The sequence below is a fragment of the Hydractinia symbiolongicarpus genome, chromosome 11, assembly GCF_029227915.1.
Source record: "Hydractinia symbiolongicarpus strain clone_291-10 chromosome 11, HSymV2.1, whole genome shotgun sequence".
Taxonomy (NCBI): Eukaryota; Metazoa; Cnidaria; class Hydrozoa; order Anthoathecata; family Hydractiniidae; genus Hydractinia; species Hydractinia symbiolongicarpus.
In genome coordinates this window covers 23,432,741-23,450,312 of record NC_079885.1, presented here as the reverse complement: position 1 = coordinate 23,450,312, position 17,572 = coordinate 23,432,741, and the positions used below count along the sequence as shown (strand labels likewise).

Sequence of the window (17,572 nt, the reverse complement as noted above, 5' to 3'; positions counted from 1 at the left end):
TCTAAAACATTCATGTTTTTTGTCTTGCAATAATTGCTACTTATTTATTCCCATTAATATTTAAACTATTTTTATCATTAATAAAATATGTATTCCAACCTTCCTTTCTTCAAATCCATTTTTTATTATTTTGTTTTTGTAGCTATGTTACGTTGAATGGTGGTCTTTGTGTGAAAGACACTTAAAATAATATTTGGTCTGAAACAAAACGTTATATTTAATGTAAATAGCTTTTAACAGTATTAAGATTGTGTGAAGTTTTAGGATAATCTTTTGCAATCCTTTTTATTTGGCATGTGTTTTGGTTTTGAATATTGGGAATGTGGCCTACATTTAAAAAACTTTTTTCTGCTTTTGCCATCTTACAATTAAAGGGACTGTCTGGTGAAAAATTATTTTAAAATATTATTTGTAATTTAAAATTATGACATAGAAAATACCTCTCTTTTTTGATATTATTCACTTAATCACATATATAAACAAACTTTTTTAGCGTAGATGTTGTTAAAGCATGGCTTTGTCTCGTTGCTGCAAATGCACGTAAAACGGCCTGGGTTAAAAATTTAATATGCGTAATTATGCATGTGACGTAGAACAGTGGTGAAAAACAGACTATGTAGCAAAAGTGTGTAGCGTTTTCAGTACAAAATTTGAATCCCCCTAGAAGTTAACTGTTTAGAAACTTATTTAAAAAACTTTTAATTTTAAACTCTTCTCTACAAATTATGAAATACGATTATTAATATGTCTTCGTCGAACAAAAATTTCACAGTATTAAGATTTCAGTATGAACCAGAAAGATCAGATTCAGAAATAGCTTCACAGCATAGGCGGGTTTTTAATGATGCTTTTGATGATCAGGCAGACTTCGATCCTCAGCAAAATCCTAGATTGTGTAAGCCTGTTACTGATTGGTGTCTTTGTGGTAAATGTGAGAAGATGCCAACAGAAAAAGAGTGTGTTTGCTGTGTTGAAATCGATGCCATAAAATACTTCAATCTCAATGGTAGTGATTTATTTTTATATATTTCCAAAAATAATAAGGGGAGTTTTTTTTCCAGACTTTTTTCTAACTTCATGAAAATTATTTTAAGATCAGGACTGTATCACACAGCATCCACATTTTAACTACATCGTGTTGTTGAAAGATTGTGTTATGGACAGCGTTAGTCGCGCTATATGACCGGGAAAGTCGCGGTTGACCTGAGCGTGACCATGTACCAAATAGGTAATCTATTTAATCTCTCCTGCGTTACTAAAAATTCGACGATTGACTTAACTTATTTTGCTAAAAATTTTAGGACGTACCGTTACGGTGCTTATCGACAGTTTTGCTGGTTTATCCACAACAAACTTGGGCGAGGTGTACGACGTGTCATACCAGCGTGCGCAGTTTGTGAGATCAGGAAGGAGTATCCTAGTGTAGATGGACGATACACTGGGTTAAAAGGTGACGCAGAAGGGGGAGAACTGGTTGAAATGGATTTTTCTTGGATAACGGAGATAGAAGACGAATAGTTATATACACTACTTGTACATATTTACAAAAGTCATACACATTTTTTTCGTATGAGAATCTGTTTTTTAAGAAACGTAGTAATAGATTTTTTTGTGCAAATTTAAGAAACGTTAGAAGAAGTATTCATCGGATTGCTTGAAAATTAAAAACATGTATTAGAAATTTTATATTTACAATTTTATACGTTTATATTTAGTCGATTTTTCGATAATTTCTTCGCGAGGTGGCCTGTCATTGGGAGTAATCTTTAACGACAGTTGGCGTTTCATCCGATTTCTTTCTGAAACATTTTAACCTAATAAAAAGGAATGGGAACGAAGATGATATACTCAGGAAATGTTAAGAACTTTCAAGGCTTTGTCAATACCAATAGCAAAATACGAGGAAATTAAGAATAATTTTCAAGATTAACATTCTTATAAAAAAACGGATTTGCTTACATCTTTAGATTGACTTCGTTTTTTAAAAGAGCTGGTGTTTTTTAAATATATCAGATTAAAATTGCATTACTATAATTAGTTTCGTTTTGTTAAAAAAAAAAAAAATTCAATGGCCTTCGCGTTTATATTTTTCTCGCGCAGAGTATTGTTTTTAAACAATGTTTCTTGCTATGCTTTTGTTCTTAACACGAAGCAATTATTTTCCCGCAATTTGAAAGGAACTCGCTATCCTATTGTTTTTTTTAATGAAAGCAATTATTTTTGCAAGTTGAGCGTACGCGTACGCTTACATCTGGACTGTACTGTACGTTCCTGTGCGGCAATCCAGGCTTTGCTAACTTCAGGATTCTTAGGCATTAGAAAGAAGCTTTTATCTTTGTTTGAATTAATGTTGTTTTTACAACCGTACGCCGAACAGTCTGCCATACTAACAGCAAGTTTTTCAACCTTCCTCCGTTCAGAGTTGTTTCACAAAAAGAAACAAAATTGTTATTTAGTTTGCTTTCGAGGGGAAATTGCGTAATGTCGCGCTGAAGCGGCGTCTTTTACATTTTGATCTTTAAATTTTATCTTCAGCGGAGCGCCTTTAGCGAATAATAACAGAACCTTTGAAATCTGATAAATTATTTACATTTCCGAATATATGCTACACGGGGTATTAATTGACTTTAAAAATAATAAACGAAAATAAAATAAGTCAATAAGATTTTTTGTTTCGGTCTATCCTTTAACAGGCTAGCGTGTTTTGTTTTGATTTTCTCACCATTGTGCTACGTCAGGGGAAACATGTGTGTTTAGCCTCTCATTCATGCTGAATCATTCAAACAAAATGGGGAGCCGAAGGTGACGCTTCACGAGGGAATTGAAAAAAAGAAAACAACTTGCATAAGCGTATTAATATATTATGTTTTAAAAGATGCAGATATTCTTTAGTAATAAGTACATATTAGTTGATATAATAAAACTTATTTTTTTAACGGACTGTCCCTTTAAAGTATGTTTCTAACAAAATTGTTAATAAAACTTCCTCAACAGACAGTTTTGATTCAAACTTTTCTCAAAATTTGCTCAAGGTTTCAAGTTCTGTTAAAAAATTCTAAGTACAATCTTGAGCAATAAAACATTCTTAAAATTCTAATTCCTATCTTAAAGTATTTAACATATTTTCTTAACAGTTGATAAGAATGTAACAACTAGAATGAAAAAAACATGGCAGATAATGATAATGAAGACAATTTAGTTACAAGCAACATGGCTGAAGACGTAACAATATGTGTAAGTAATGTTCTTCCAGGAGCAAACAAAGAAAAAGAAGAAGACAAATCTGCAATGTCGGACAGTGATGGTGATGATGTTCAAGAAAAAGAGATTGATGATAATCACATGAAGAAAGATGAAGAGTTTCATGCATCATTAATTTCAACAAATGAAAATATTAACCATGAAAATGATGATATTAAACATAATGAAGAAGTGAGTTGTACAATTTGTACACGTGTGTGTTACTTTTGGGCCATTATGTTAACAAAAATAAGATTCTTTTACTTACATACTTAAGTAACCATATGCTAAATGTATTTGTCATACACAAAAAATATTGGAAAATATGCAGCTGTTTTGAGCTAAAAGTGTGGCTTTAATATCGATTCTCTCTAGACTAAACATAATGAAAATGCTGATACTGGCGTTGAATCAGAAACACAACATGAACTTCCCCAAGAGAATGATGAAGATATAAACAATGAAACTAAAGACAGTAGTAACAAAAATCCAGCTGTGAGCACAAAAGGAGATCATGAAATTGAAAATGGTAGCACTGATAACACTGTGTCACCAGAAGAGGAAAGCATCAACAATGACGATTCAAACTTGAAACATAACGCTGTGTCACCAGAAGTGGTGAAAAACATCAAAAATTACGATTCAAACTTGGAATATCAGCTGAAGTCTAACAATGTTTTATTTCAGACATACCTCGCCCAAATCGAGAACTTAGATGCGGAAAATAGACAGCTAAAAGTTGACTTAGCTAAATATGAGAGCTCCACAGGTGAAGAAACTAGAGTAGGAGAAGAACATTCAAGGTTTGTTTAGTTTCAAATATTTATTATAAGAATTTTTTTCTTTAGCTTTTTACTTTGGTTTTAATGGCATTTTCTCCATACAATACCATAATAAGCTTTTTGACGGGTGAAGGGGAGTTTTAGTTAGAACTCCAGATTGTATTAGCTTTTGAAACCAAGAATGATGACAGAACATTTGCATCATTCCTAAATTACACGATTCCCCTCCAACCTTTTTGTTGTTTATACCTCAATTTGACCAGATTCTTTAAACGTTTAATTAAAATTTGAACTCAATTTTTTAGGTCTGAAGAAGAAAGCAACACTGTTGAATCTAAATTCCAGCAAAAAATAGCAGAATTGAAAGAGGAAACAAGTAGCTTACAAGAAAAACTTTCCGAAAGTCAAAAACAATACACAGAAGCTATATTAGCTCTAGAAGAAGTTCAAAATGCTGTAAGTCTGCTCTTAAATATAAATATATAGCCATTTTTCACATAACATCCAGCCCTTATAATTAATTTAAAAAAACTAATGTGAATTTATATGCAATTGTTTTAGTTACATGCCAAAGTAGTTATAATATATAATAGATAAATAATAGATAATAATTTATTCATCTCTATTCGCAAAGCATCGCATTTGACACATTCTTTTAAAACAGGCAAAAAATATTTGATAATTATATTTCACAGTTAAAAGGACATTAATAAACATCAAGACTTAGTAGTGGTTCGTCTTCGAAGTTGGTCTTAGTAATCTGACGCTAAGGCTATCCTCTAATTTACGAATCATTATGGCAATGATGCACGATTTAACTAACCACATTTATTTTTCTAATTTGAAAAATAGGATTGTGTATCCTACAATAATTGTGTGTTTTTAGCATGCTAAGATTTGCCTCAACTTATTTAATTTGAAGGGATTAGATTAGATAACCAAGAGTATAGCTGGACCCTTCTAAATCAGACAATCACAATTTCACACAAACAGTTATTTTTTTTACGTAACTAGTATGGTGATGAGAGGGACGTAGTGTTGCGAAAATACGAAAGAGAAGTAGTAATGCTGCAGGAGAAAGTAAGGATGCTAGAAGAAAATGAAGGTAAGGAAAAACTAGTTTCCTATCAGAAATGCTTGATATTATGTTTGTGAGGTAATCATTTCATTGGCAATGTATTTGAAAATGATGGCAATATGTAATTTTACATTTAAATCTTGAGTTGTTTTTATTTTTCCTCATTCTTTCAACATACAAATTCTATGACATCTCCACATATGTACAGGTGTCATTACTAGACTACGGCAAGAAGTGTTGGACATCCAACTTCTGCTAGAGAAAACAAAGAAATCGCACAAGGATCAATTGGCTGAAAATGAAAGGTCACGTGCAGAGTTGAAGCAGCAGATGGAAGAATCGAATGAAAAAGCAAGTATACACACAGAAGCTGTCCATGCTGCACAAGATGCTCTTGCTGCCTCTGAGTAAGTTGTTGTTGACCTCTTTGTTGTGTTGAGAATGAAATAAACAAATAAATACAAACAAATCCATGAGTAACTGTATATATATAAAAATGCTTTATTTTTTCAACAACTAATACTTAGTAAAATTAAATCAATTTGCACATTGTTACTGTTTTGGCATTTGCTCAGCAAATTGTGTGCCTATAATTCATCGCTGTTTGAAGTGCGTTAACATTATCAAAAAAAATTTTAATGTCAATAAAACACAATTGATTAAATGAAAGAGCCAATGTTATTATAAATATTAAAAGTTGCGTCTATTTACAAAATAAAATTTTTTCAATGCAAGAGAATAGAATTGAAACAAAATGGTTTGTAATCTATTCAACCTATGCCAAAAACCCCACCCAAAACTAACCCCTTCAAAAAAACTTGCCCAAAATAACATATCCAAAATAACCTGAGTTACAATAATAATAAGGCATTATATAGGAAAGCGTTGAATAAGTCCATTGTGACATGAATAAAATCCCTTGTTTAATTTTCATTCGTTTAGAAAACTAGCCAATGAACGTATGGAGAAGATAATTCAGCTGAATACTGAACTTGTTTTAGTAAATGACAGCTTGAAGGTTTGTACTTAATCTTGTTTTCTTGAGCTTGAACACCTTTCAATAAGGCTAATTTGCTGTCCCATTACTTCTACCATTAATGCTGCAATTTGTAAAATGGTAATATTCCCAGTTACTATGTTACTTTCAGCTGCACCAAGAAAGCTGTAGTGCAAAAAATGCAGAAATTGATGAGCTAAAGAAACAACTTTACAGTTCAGCAGAAATGTTGGAAAAAGAGCACACATCAAAAATCTCACTTTCAAAGGTATTTGGAAGAAATTGACTAATGATGAAAATAACTGTAAAAAATTAGGCAGAATGTAATGTTTTTATGATTGAGAGATTTCCAAATTTTTTTATTTACGAATGAGACCCATTGGAAGAACTTCTACTATTTTTAACTTCGTTTCTTTTTAAAGACGGGTTCTAGCTTTGTTGATGTTATAGCGTTGCTTGAACAAGCTTCCCACATTTCCTACTTTTAATTAGAAATATATATTTTTTCGTTTTTGCTTGTTACAAGCTCGTGAGCTTGTATTAAAACGCAAATGTGTCCTACAAGAATGGAAATTTTTGCCTCTCTGAGCACCGACACGGGAGTCGTCGTGTGTTCGAATCTCATCTTGGTAACTATTTTTACTTTTTTTTTCTTTTTTCTTTTTAAAAAAAATTAAGACAAGTGTTCAAAACACTTGTTTAACTAACTAGTAAATAAAGGTGTTTCCACCAAACTTTTTAAAAGTGAATGTAGGCAGAATTAACTGAATTAATGAATTTTTCAAATTTTGGGGTTTGTGGGTTTGTGGTCTTTCTTCTTCCTGTCAGTCGGTTCACCCAAGACGGACCCATCGAAAATTAAAAGTTCGAGGAATTTTCCGTTCAGGAAGGTCTCACAAATCAATTTTGAAAAATTAGTGTGTAACAAATATTATTGCGTATCTGAATAGTAAAATATGTCGTGTCTAACTTCGTAACAAAAATTCCAATTTGATAGACAGCTTTTTGTAAACTTTATTCGCGAGGTTGTTTGCGTATATCATACGTCTTGTTAGAGTTGAGATAAGACATCTGTTTATATAATTACACCTATATTTGTGACATGTTTGACTTCATAGCAACTAGAAGAAGTTTCAAATTGTAACCATGAGATGAAAGGACAATTGGAAGACCTTAAATATGAAATGAAACTAAGAGAGATGAAAATCAAATTCTCCAAAAAGCAAGTGAAGAGTTTAGAACAAGAAAAACAGGTATTTAGAGTTGCTTTCATATTAAAATATTATGATTTTATTTTAGGTACTTCTCCCATGTCCTAGATTCTGTTAAGAATCCTTTTTAAAATAAACAAAGACTCTTAGCATTAAAAGGTGTTGTGTAGTTGTGTTCAGAAGAAATTTTTCTATATGTGTACAAAGTTTTAACTTGATTCTTCTTCACAAGATCAGTTACAGGACTGTGCTTATTGTGTTTAGAAGCCTCCTATTTTTAGCTTTAGCATTTTGTTTTCAAAACGAGGTTTAAATATAGAAAATAAGGTTTGTAACAGGTTTTTAGCGTTTATACCCCCCCTTGAGCTTATTAAATTTTGGTGATTTTAAATGGGAGTTAATAGAAAAAAGGGGGGAAGGGGAGGGAATAAGTTATAAAAATCTAAACACAGCTGTGTGTTTTTGATATTAATAATTTTTTTATCTTTTCTTTTTTATGATTCTCCTCGAAGTAAAGCAGAGCGACCACACCTGTTTTAAAATCTTGAAAGTCGATTTTTTTTGTTAGTAGGCTTAAAAGTCCTTAAAATTTAGATTTCAATTTCAAATATATATAAATCAAAGCTTGTCCTCAATGTATATATTTTTATAAACTTTTTTTCTGCAGCTTGGAGGAATTATATCTGTGTTCTTATTTATCTTAAAGTGTTTTTAACAAAAGTTCACTAAAATGACCAGACCACCGGTAGTCCTTCAACAATCTGTCAATTTTAAAACAAAAATTGTGTAGTCATCTTGAAACAGTTTACTAAGGCTTGCTTGCGGTGAATGTTCTAAGTAGCTGGCTGTTAAAATCTAGCATTGACCCTAACTTGCTCTAAGTAGTAAAAAAGTAGCGTCTCCACTTGACCGAAATAAATTCTTAGCACTAATTAACCTCCAGTGAAAACAGTGCTTTAGTACTAAATAATTTTTCATCAAGTATTCATTTTCTAGAAAGCGGACTCCCTCATGTTCGTTCTTCCTGAGATGCAGAAAAAAATTGAATTGTTAGAAAAAGAAAACCAACGCCTACAACAGAAGGTACAATCACACGATGAGAAAGAACAGGAGAGGATCAATAAAATAGAAAGTGAGAGAAGATTTGCAGAGAAACAAATGCAGAATGAAAAAGGGGAGTGGGAACGAAATACTCTTGGTATAGGTCAATGTGTTTTGGACCATGAAGGAGACGATTCACAGTTTGATTTGTCCGACAGTTTTAGTAGGTATGTTGAAACACGTGTATTGATAGACCACTGAATGTATGTGCATGGAAAAAACTGTCCAAAAACAGAATTTACTGATTTTACTGGCAAGATTTAAAATACATTACTTTTGCAAGGGATTTGATATAAAAATTTTGGTACCGTAAAAAATATTTTAGAAATAAAGAAAATGTAAAAAGTCCTATTTACGGAAATCTTTGCTGACGAAAAATATTTTGATAAGTTAACGAAACTAACTTAAATTTTCCAAGTCTGATAACATTAAAAATATTTTTTAAAAACAATGCTCCACACGCGAAATTTAAAGCGCGAAAAAAATTACGAAATTAGCAAAAGTTACCTCCCTTTGCGAATTTTGTTCCTCTGAAAATTCTCAATGAAGGGAATCTTTGAAGTATCTTTAAATACACCTTCTTTGCAAGACCCTAGTTGATAGCAGTACCAATAGAAACTTAATAGGCTATTCCAGTTAAATAATTTCAATAAGAATAATAATATATAGTATATAATACACTGCCCAGATAAAAAAAAAAATAAAATGAAATGTGTATGTCACAATTCTTGCTCTTGAACTTTTTTAGAATGCTCTTAAAAGTTGGACGAAATATTTCGGTTCTTCCAAAATCCGTGTTAGATTTCTGAAGAATTCTTATCTCCTTCATCACCAGTTTAGCTGAAATCCAACGTTAAATTATTCCAAAAAATTTTTATAAAAACTATTTTCGTCTATTTTACTTATAAACTGAAGTGACTACCTATGGGTAGAAAATGTCAGCATAACTCTAAAAAATTCTTGCAATGAACTAATAAGCTCTATGCTGGACGAGTGAAAGACCTTTTTTATAAACACTTTCAGTTAAATGAAATAACTGCAGTTTTACCTGTGTGTTATCAGGTGTATCATAGCCCTAGTTGCGCCACGTTCTTAACAGAGATTTAAAAAGTTGTGTATCTTTAGACCAAGAAGTGCTCCCTTGTTAAAGCCAAGACCACCTACAGCAAAAAGAGAGAACTATGGGCAGTACAAGAGTCTTCATAAAGGCGCAAGAACTTTAAGCCCAACTTACTTAAGACGCTCTATAGAGGTATGGTTATATTGTATGTCTTTTAATTACATGATTGTATTGTATGTTTTTTGATTACATGATTATACTGTATGTTTTTTGATTACATGATTGTACTGTATGTCTTTTAAATCATGATTGTACTATATGTCTTTTAAAACATGATTGTACTATATGTCTTTTAAAACATGATTGTACTTGTGCCTTCTTTTTACTCCAGCCATTTTTGTAAATATTTAAAAAAATTAAAACCTGTAACATTTATATAACGGCGAAATATCTATCTATCTACAATATCTATCTACAATGTATGTCTTTTGAAACAAGATTGTACTATATGTCTTTTGAAACATGATTGTATTGCATGTTTTTTAAAACATGATTGTACTGTATGTCTTTTGAAACATGATTGTATTGCATGTCTTTAAATACATGATTGTACTGTATGTCTTTGGAAACATGATTGTATTATATGTCTTTAAAAACATGATTATACTGTATGTTTTTTAAAGCATGATTGTACTGTATGTCTTTGGAAACATGATTGTATTGCATGTCTTTAAAAACATGATTGTACTGTATGTCTTTTAAAACATGATTGTATTGTATATGTTTTTGGAAACATGATTGTATTGCATGTCTTTAAAAACATGATTGTATTGTATGTCTTTTGAAACATGATTGTACTGTATGTCTTTTAACTACATGGAAATGATTGGTGGAAATATAATGTAATGCATGCATATTTCTAAATAAAGTTTTAAATTTTTGCTGAGGCTGTATGTGCTTACTTTCATTTGAAGAATTGAGGCTAAATTGTTTTTATTTGCTATGATTTCACTTTAAATTCTACAAAAGGGCTTTATAAAATCAACCACCTTCACTACATTTTATGTATGTAAACAAAGGTTAACTTGTTTTGTGAAAGCTTACGTAATATGTTGTTATGATGATAAAACTGTATCCGAATCCAACTTCAATGTTTTTCAAAAGAAATTTCTAAGCCTAAAAGTTTTAGTTCGTAAGGAAATGTCAGCCTAAATTATCTTGACAACTTTTTTCTTGTGAAAAGGTGTACTTGATTAAGCGTATATAACATTGAACTGATCGGTGTACTACTAAAAAATTTTCTAAAATATAATGGTGAATTTCAAGAATATCTAAAAATATAAACACAAAGAGACACCATTTTGTTAATACTAGTAGGTCACCTGTTTTTTTATACCCTATTGCGTGCGTCTCGCTACTTGCGGTACCATTTTGCATAACAAACGAATACTGGTATTATAATAGAGATTTTTAACACAGTAAATCCTTCCAGGGTCGGCATGCAGCAGAAAAAGTTCGGCTTAGTCACAAGAAAATCATATTCGCTAACAAGAATAAAAAAAATCAGTACCAATCGGTTTCTGAACCAATTCAGCTAAACAATTCATTTAACTATGGCGAAGAGAAAAGCTTACCAATATCATCCAAGTATAATCCACACCCAAACATGTCACCAAGAGTGTTGGTATGGGGAAATAGTCACGAAGGGCCTGGGAAGAAGTTGGTGGCAGTGGGTGATCGAGTATTGACAAATGTTTTGCAAGAATGCGGTGTGTAATACCATCCTTATGTGTTATTAAAATTATTTTTTGCTTTTTCATGTCACTTACTCTCCGTGTGCAATACTCTTTTTAACCAACCTCTTTCCCAGGGCAATATTTCACTTTTGGGATATCTGAGACGGATATTAAAAAAGCAAGACATTGCCCTGGGAACGAGGTTGCTCTTTAACGTTCCATTTATTGTTTTTAAGGACAATTTAGATAAAGTTTGATCTACATTAGGCTATTATATAAATTGATTGTTGCACGGTGATTGTTGATCCATGTTTTTTGTCATTGTAAAAATTAGAGCGACCAACCAAAAACGAGTATACAAGTCCGACGCAACAAACCTTTTGAAGACATGATTTCACTTTATTTTATTATTTAACTAATTTTGAGGTCAACAATAAAATCGAAATATACATATTTGCGCATGCACGGACTTGTTTAGTTCAATTTCCGTCGATTTCGTCTCATGGAAATACTCTTTCATTGTGTATGTTAATTTACATTTTCAGCACAACATGGTCGATCGCAACGAGAACATACAGGCGTGATTAAATTCATTGGTTTCATTGAAGGGAACGATAAAGATGTTTACATTGGCGTCAGGCTAGATGATAAAGGTAAGCCTCGTAAATTTACCTAGATGAGAATCTGCAATCCTAGCCAAACTATATTGAGACAGGACAGCTAACTTAAAGTTCGCCACCACAAGTAATTATATAGGCTATTTTTCTATTGGATTCACCTTTTTGAACTTGTGTTTGAACTTGTGAAAGTTTACTTGTTAATGTTTAGAGCGTATTTTGACTAAGGATCTTCGGTTTTAAGTCCAAACTCTTAAAATGTGCTAATTGTTGCCGACGTCAGCATGGCCATTTTTCACGAATTTCGGGGCCTTCATGGGCTCCGACGTGGATTATTTCAGTGTGCGGGCCTGTTGTGTCAATATTTTTTTTAGTCTAAGATTGTAAATGGGAGTTGAGGGATTTAAAACATGACGCGTGGCTTAGTGGTTACGGAGTTTGCTTTCTAATCACAAGGTTCGGTCCCCAACACGGGCATGCTTAGGAAATGCCTTTTTCACAGCTACGGGTCAACCAATGCTATGTGAGAGAATTGGGTAGGCAACGGTGAAACCTCGTGTATGCATTAAAAACACCGGATCCACATTAATATTTTTCCAACACTGAAGTGGCTATCCTGTATAAATATTAAGAATAATAATAATAATGATTAAAAGTTAGAGATAACTGTTAAAAAAACTTATTCATAAGTATGTTTTTTTAGTCGGTACGACAGACGGCAAAATTGAAGGGCGTCGTTATTTTCGTTGTGAACCGAAACGAGGAAAAATTGTTCATCTGGATGACATTGTGAAAGTGTTGGAGTCTCAGGTGCGTTGTTTTAATTTTAACTGTGTGCATGGTGTTCCTAATCGCGAACGTACTTCAGCACACGTGATGTAGTCCAAGATAGAGGCGATCCAAATTCACGCCTTGCATATTATACCCTTTTTTTATACATAAACCATACATTCAACACGCGTTGTTTATAAGCAACAACGTATTGGTCTGAATTAAACAACTTAGGTCGCACATCCATCCCCCGAGCACTTTTCCTTTGCATAGCGGATGTCCTACTTGAGGTCTGTGACAAACGCCTCCATAGCGCAACATCAGGGTTTAAACAGAATTAGTGTGCTTTCAGGGAAAAAAAAACTTAAGTATTAAACAACCAGCTAAAATATCTGAGAGGCCAAAAGGTCCCCTACCCTTGGTAACCCGCCGAGCACTATTTTATCGAATGGCCGCCCTTTTTAAAAATAAGGAGGGCGCTCATTAAATATTTATTATTGAAAGATGTTGCTTATTCGCGGGGAGGGGATTGGGTGCCCTATTGAGCAAGGGTGCTCATTGAAGTAAGCCCGGTAAAAGTATATTTGCGGTTTGATGTTGATGCCAAGAAGTTGTAAATAGCGATAAAAGCTGTCACTAAAATTCAATGGCGAAATGTTTGGAATATAAATTGTAAATAAGAATTCATTTTTCTATTTATTTCTATTTTAGCACCCATAGCAAGTATCGACTTGTTATAGCTATGGTCACACGACGATATATATACTGGCGGGTATTTTTTTACTAGGTCGATTTCTTATCTTCATTTTTCTCTTCACATCTTTGTACAAAGTTAGAATTAACAACACGTTAAAATATGAGCTCTGAAACAAATCAAAAGACAACCCTGATTACTCGGTATATAAATTTGCCGGTCGCCGGTCTGACTAGCACGTGTGTTTAACGTTCACGTAGGGCTCGGTTTTTATTAGGTGCTTCAAGTCCGCTTGAAAGGCGCTGTTGGATTTTAAAAATTTAAAAGCATTTTTGTTCTGCAGGTATTATAGAAAAAGTTTTATTGTGCGTCTTCGCGCTCGTTTTTTTTTTTAAAATGACCAGGAACCCCACCCCAACTTTGGAAGATTATTGGACTTTTCGAAATTTGAGAGTAGCATCGTTGAGTTTAGAATGTTAGGCTAGATAAAACGAACTTCTTAACCTGTGACATGGGGACCAAGGGATATATTCTTATATGTCCCTTATATATTTTAAGGGATATATAGTTTCTCATGGTAAAAAATAGCATTTTTTTTCTCGGTTAATTTTCTGGAGTTTTTGCTGTTTCATCATTTTTACGGATGTATATGTTATGTCTACTGAAAAGAGTTTTTAATTTATTTTTCTAATCTGTATATATTGAACTTTTTTCTCCAGATATTAACTTTAAAAACTTGTTGTTTTTTATCCCATTTTTCTCAAGATATGAGCTTTAAAAAATTGTTGTTTTTTTACCTCATTACCACTAATGCTTTTATTTGACGCCCCTTCGTGAACAAACAAGCGATGTTCCGTCTATTAAATATATTTCGATATTAAAAAGAGACACAAGTTATTTTCCGGGCTATGATTTCACAAAGGGTGTGAACCTATGACTCATACGGAGAACACATAGTTAGAAATAAATAAAAAACTTTATATTTAAACTTTTTAGGTAAAATATTTTTTGAAATGTGTAGAATAATGATTTTCCCCACTTCCGTACTAGATCCTTTTTAAATTTAATGGACTAATCATCTTTGTACGTTCGCCAAGTCTTTGTCTAATCATTTTAAAAACGAAATCAGGAAATACGAAACCGTAAATACTGGATTTATCTTTCTCATTCCTCAAGGTTATTTTTTTATATATGCTATTTTTTATATTATTTCTTTTAAATCACCACAGTTTGCGGTTGCTGTGGCCTGCAAACGTGCTCCTACTTAAACCACGACCGTTGTTTTCTAGTTGAACTGTGTATATAATAAAAAGAAAGTTGGTGCATAAATGCAATCAGAAAACTCTACAGTGCTGTGTCCGCGCCAGTAGCAGTCCAGTGTCCTCACGACAGGTACAACAATTTTGTTGAATTTGAACCTTCGATGCTCGAGTATGTCCCCGGATCAGTTCAAGACCTCATAGCTGTTGAATCAGGCCCCTGGATGCTCGTGTATTTTCCGGACTGGTTCGTTACAACCAAAAGTTTGGAGAGAATCGGTTATGGCTTTTCCAACTTGAATGATAAGCTCAATTCCCATCACCAGCGAAAAGCACAGAAGGCTATAATCTAGAACGAACTGTTTGCAGTAGCCTGGGATCCCGACAGATTAATAATCTGGTGCTTTGCGAGAACGAGATGAAGGATCTTAAAAAACTGTGTAGAAATGTATAATAAATTAGTATCGAGGAGAAGTCAGCACTCGGATAAGTTGAAGCTACAGTTTTACTGATATTGATGGTCGATATTAGGGTCTCTATGCCACTCATGGCCGCAGCTCTCAAGCAAAAAGTGCGAAAGAGAAGCAGATTGATAGGTCGATAGACTGCCTGTCAGATATGGTTCATGAACTATCGGATAGGGTTCGCAATTTAGAGGAGTAGAGGAATAATGGCACTATACAGGATCTTATGTTTCTCAGGGAACATAAGATGAACCGATGAAGAAACAGTGTGGCGACTGTGAACGCATACTTGATGAGTATGATAGAGTGGCCGGAGTGGGTGAAAGGTAAAATTTTGAGCTGGTGCTGCTATGACGAACACGGTGGCAGTTGTGTACTTTAGGGGCAAAAACGTTCGTGTTTTTTGCATTTTTGGCTCTTTTTCGCAAAAGTTCTTGTCTTAGGAAATTTAAAAACAGCAAAACGCAAAAGTTTTTTCACGTGAAGTCATAGCCAATTCTTTTCCAAGCAAATTCGTTAAATCAATTAAAAAAAATTAAAAGAATCTTATATTTTGCTCATTTGCGAAAGTTTTTTCACCTGAAAATGACCTTTTTCTTCGATTCGCGAAAGTTTTTTCCGCAAAGTTTGTTCCAAAGACCGCGAAACCCGAAAGTTTATTCCATAAATTTTGCGTTTTTTAATACGCGAAAGTATTTCATGATCTAGATATGTCCATTACCCGATGCTAGTTGGACCCTATAATAATATCCCTGTTCCCGTATATAATATCCTCCTTCTTCTTCTTTTCGTAGCAGTATGTGTTCGCTTTTGGCTGACAGGGTCATCCATGCCATTTGCAGCCATGCTACTTGTAGACTGTTTCCACCATGCCCGCAGAGTGCGTGGTGTATATGTCTTCCTGTCTTTAACGAAATGTACTTTATCCATTGCGATGCAGCGTAGCTAAAGTGCTCGCCGTAAAACACCTCCGACTTACTCAGCATCCGTTTTACCTTCTCACCTTTACAGATGATCGTCGTCTTGACTCCTTCGCATTCATCTTTCTTGTGCCGCGTGAGATTGCAGGCTTTTGTGAAAAACTGGCCGCATACCTCACACTCCCGCGTCTTTCTCAAAACTTCGATCTTTTAGAAGCAGTGTCATTCCAATATTCCGAGGGTGATGTCATCTAACTCATCCTTGTGTTGGTTCCGACCATTGACGAGTCGCCATGATGCTTTTCTTGAGTTCGTCTTAGACTCATGCACTCTGACATTGGTATTGAAGTGCTTCGCGCACGTCCTTTCGCTTTAGCTTTGGGTTCCCTCATAGAACTCCCTAGCAAGCACAAGGGCTACCTTTGAAAAGCGTTCTGTTCCACGTTCTTTTCTATTGCTAAACATCCCCAACCAAATAAATTGTCGGTTCTTTTATCTTTACCATCAACAGCGTAGATACATTTTTTCTTCCGTAGCCAGTCTGGTAATGGTCCATATCAACCTCGTCCCCAAGGCATCTTGTATTTTTTCTGACCCAGGTACGGCGATCAGAAAAGATACAAGATGCCCTAGGGACAAGGTTGTGTCCATATCCCAACAGAGGCTCCCGTGTGCTTTTGATCTTGATCTGGAAATGATTAAAAACGATTTTACGCTCCTGGGGTCTCTATAGTTCTCATTGGAGGCAAGTAAGCTTTGCAGCGAAAACTCAGCATCTTCCAGATCCAAGCGATTCATTTCGCATTACTCTATGAAAGCTTCGATGTCCGCGATACTTTATAGGGATTTGGAGCCTTTGCTTATCCCTCTGTTGTTGTTCCAATTTTGGAGCTGAAGCTGTAAACAACATTTACTCGCATGTCTATATGAGGGTTGATTTTATCCATGATAGCAAGGTTGAGGTTCTTGTTGATTCTCCATGTTTTGACACGATTCCCAACCTCCAGCATCCATATGTCATTTTCATCCAATATAAGCTAAATGTCTTCGATCCCTTTAGAATTCGTGGCTTGCTCATTTTTCTGGCGGGAACATGTGTTTGATGTCTTCGATCCCTGTGGCTTGCTTCTTCTTTTCTCGTGGGAACACGTGTTTCATATCTTTGATTCCATGATATTCGTCTTGTATGTCTTCGGCGTCGTGATAGTCTCTACCTCATCGTGAAGCGTCGTCCTGGTCGACATTTGTTCCTTTCCTCTGTTGTAATAAAGAATAACCGTATCTCGCACGTTCTGCAGTCGATCGGCAAGAGCGTCGCGAGTTGCTGCTACTGGCGCTGATACAGCACTGTAGAGTTTGCTGATTGCATTTATACACCAACTCATTTCTCTCGTTGCTGTCGTCGGATTTGAGGGAGCATGCGTCAATTTTTGGCTGATGTCAATAGTTTGGATAATTTTTCCTGAATACGACACAGAGTTTTGAGGGGGTAGCTGCGGAGGTGCTCTGAAACGGGGATTTGGCGGCTAAAAACAAAAATGTGGGTTGAGAGACTCCCTTCATCTACTACCGTCATCTGTCAATACTAAATTACGTCATCACAGCCGTTTTTTTTCTTGTTGTTTCCTTTTCCAATTTTTAT

At 34.2% G+C, this 17,572-nt stretch overlaps 1 protein-coding gene across 2 annotated transcripts in view; it reads left to right on the top strand.

Annotated features, from left to right (window-relative positions):
• The first annotated feature begins 3,121 nt into the window (after positions 1-3,121).
• Positions 3,122-17,572, top strand: part of LOC130614849 (centrosomal protein of 112 kDa-like) — a 47,474-nt gene continuing 33,023 nt past the window's right edge. The window contains exons 1-14 of one of the 2 annotated variants that reach the window (XM_057436311.1): positions 3,122-3,432; positions 3,616-4,043; positions 4,328-4,478; positions 5,037-5,127; positions 5,309-5,507; positions 6,043-6,118; positions 6,249-6,365; positions 7,216-7,350; positions 8,305-8,576; positions 9,535-9,661; positions 10,962-11,238; positions 11,751-11,858; positions 12,526-12,632; positions 13,305-14,022. In XM_057436311.1, coding sequence (XP_057292294.1) covers positions 3,169-3,432; positions 3,616-4,043; positions 4,328-4,478; positions 5,037-5,127; positions 5,309-5,507; positions 6,043-6,118; positions 6,249-6,365; positions 7,216-7,350; positions 8,305-8,576; positions 9,535-9,661; positions 10,962-11,238; positions 11,751-11,858; positions 12,526-12,632; positions 13,305-13,313 — 2,361 coding nt within the window. In that variant the 5' untranslated portion in view covers positions 3,122-3,168 and the 3' untranslated portion in view covers positions 13,314-14,022. Of the gene's footprint in view, positions 3,433-3,615; positions 4,044-4,327; positions 4,479-5,036; positions 5,128-5,308; positions 5,508-6,042; positions 6,119-6,248; positions 6,366-7,215; positions 7,351-8,304; positions 8,577-9,534; positions 9,662-10,961; positions 11,239-11,750; positions 11,859-12,525; positions 12,633-13,304; positions 14,023-17,572 lie in introns of those variants that run through there. The other variant, XM_057436310.1, reaches the window with a different exon arrangement.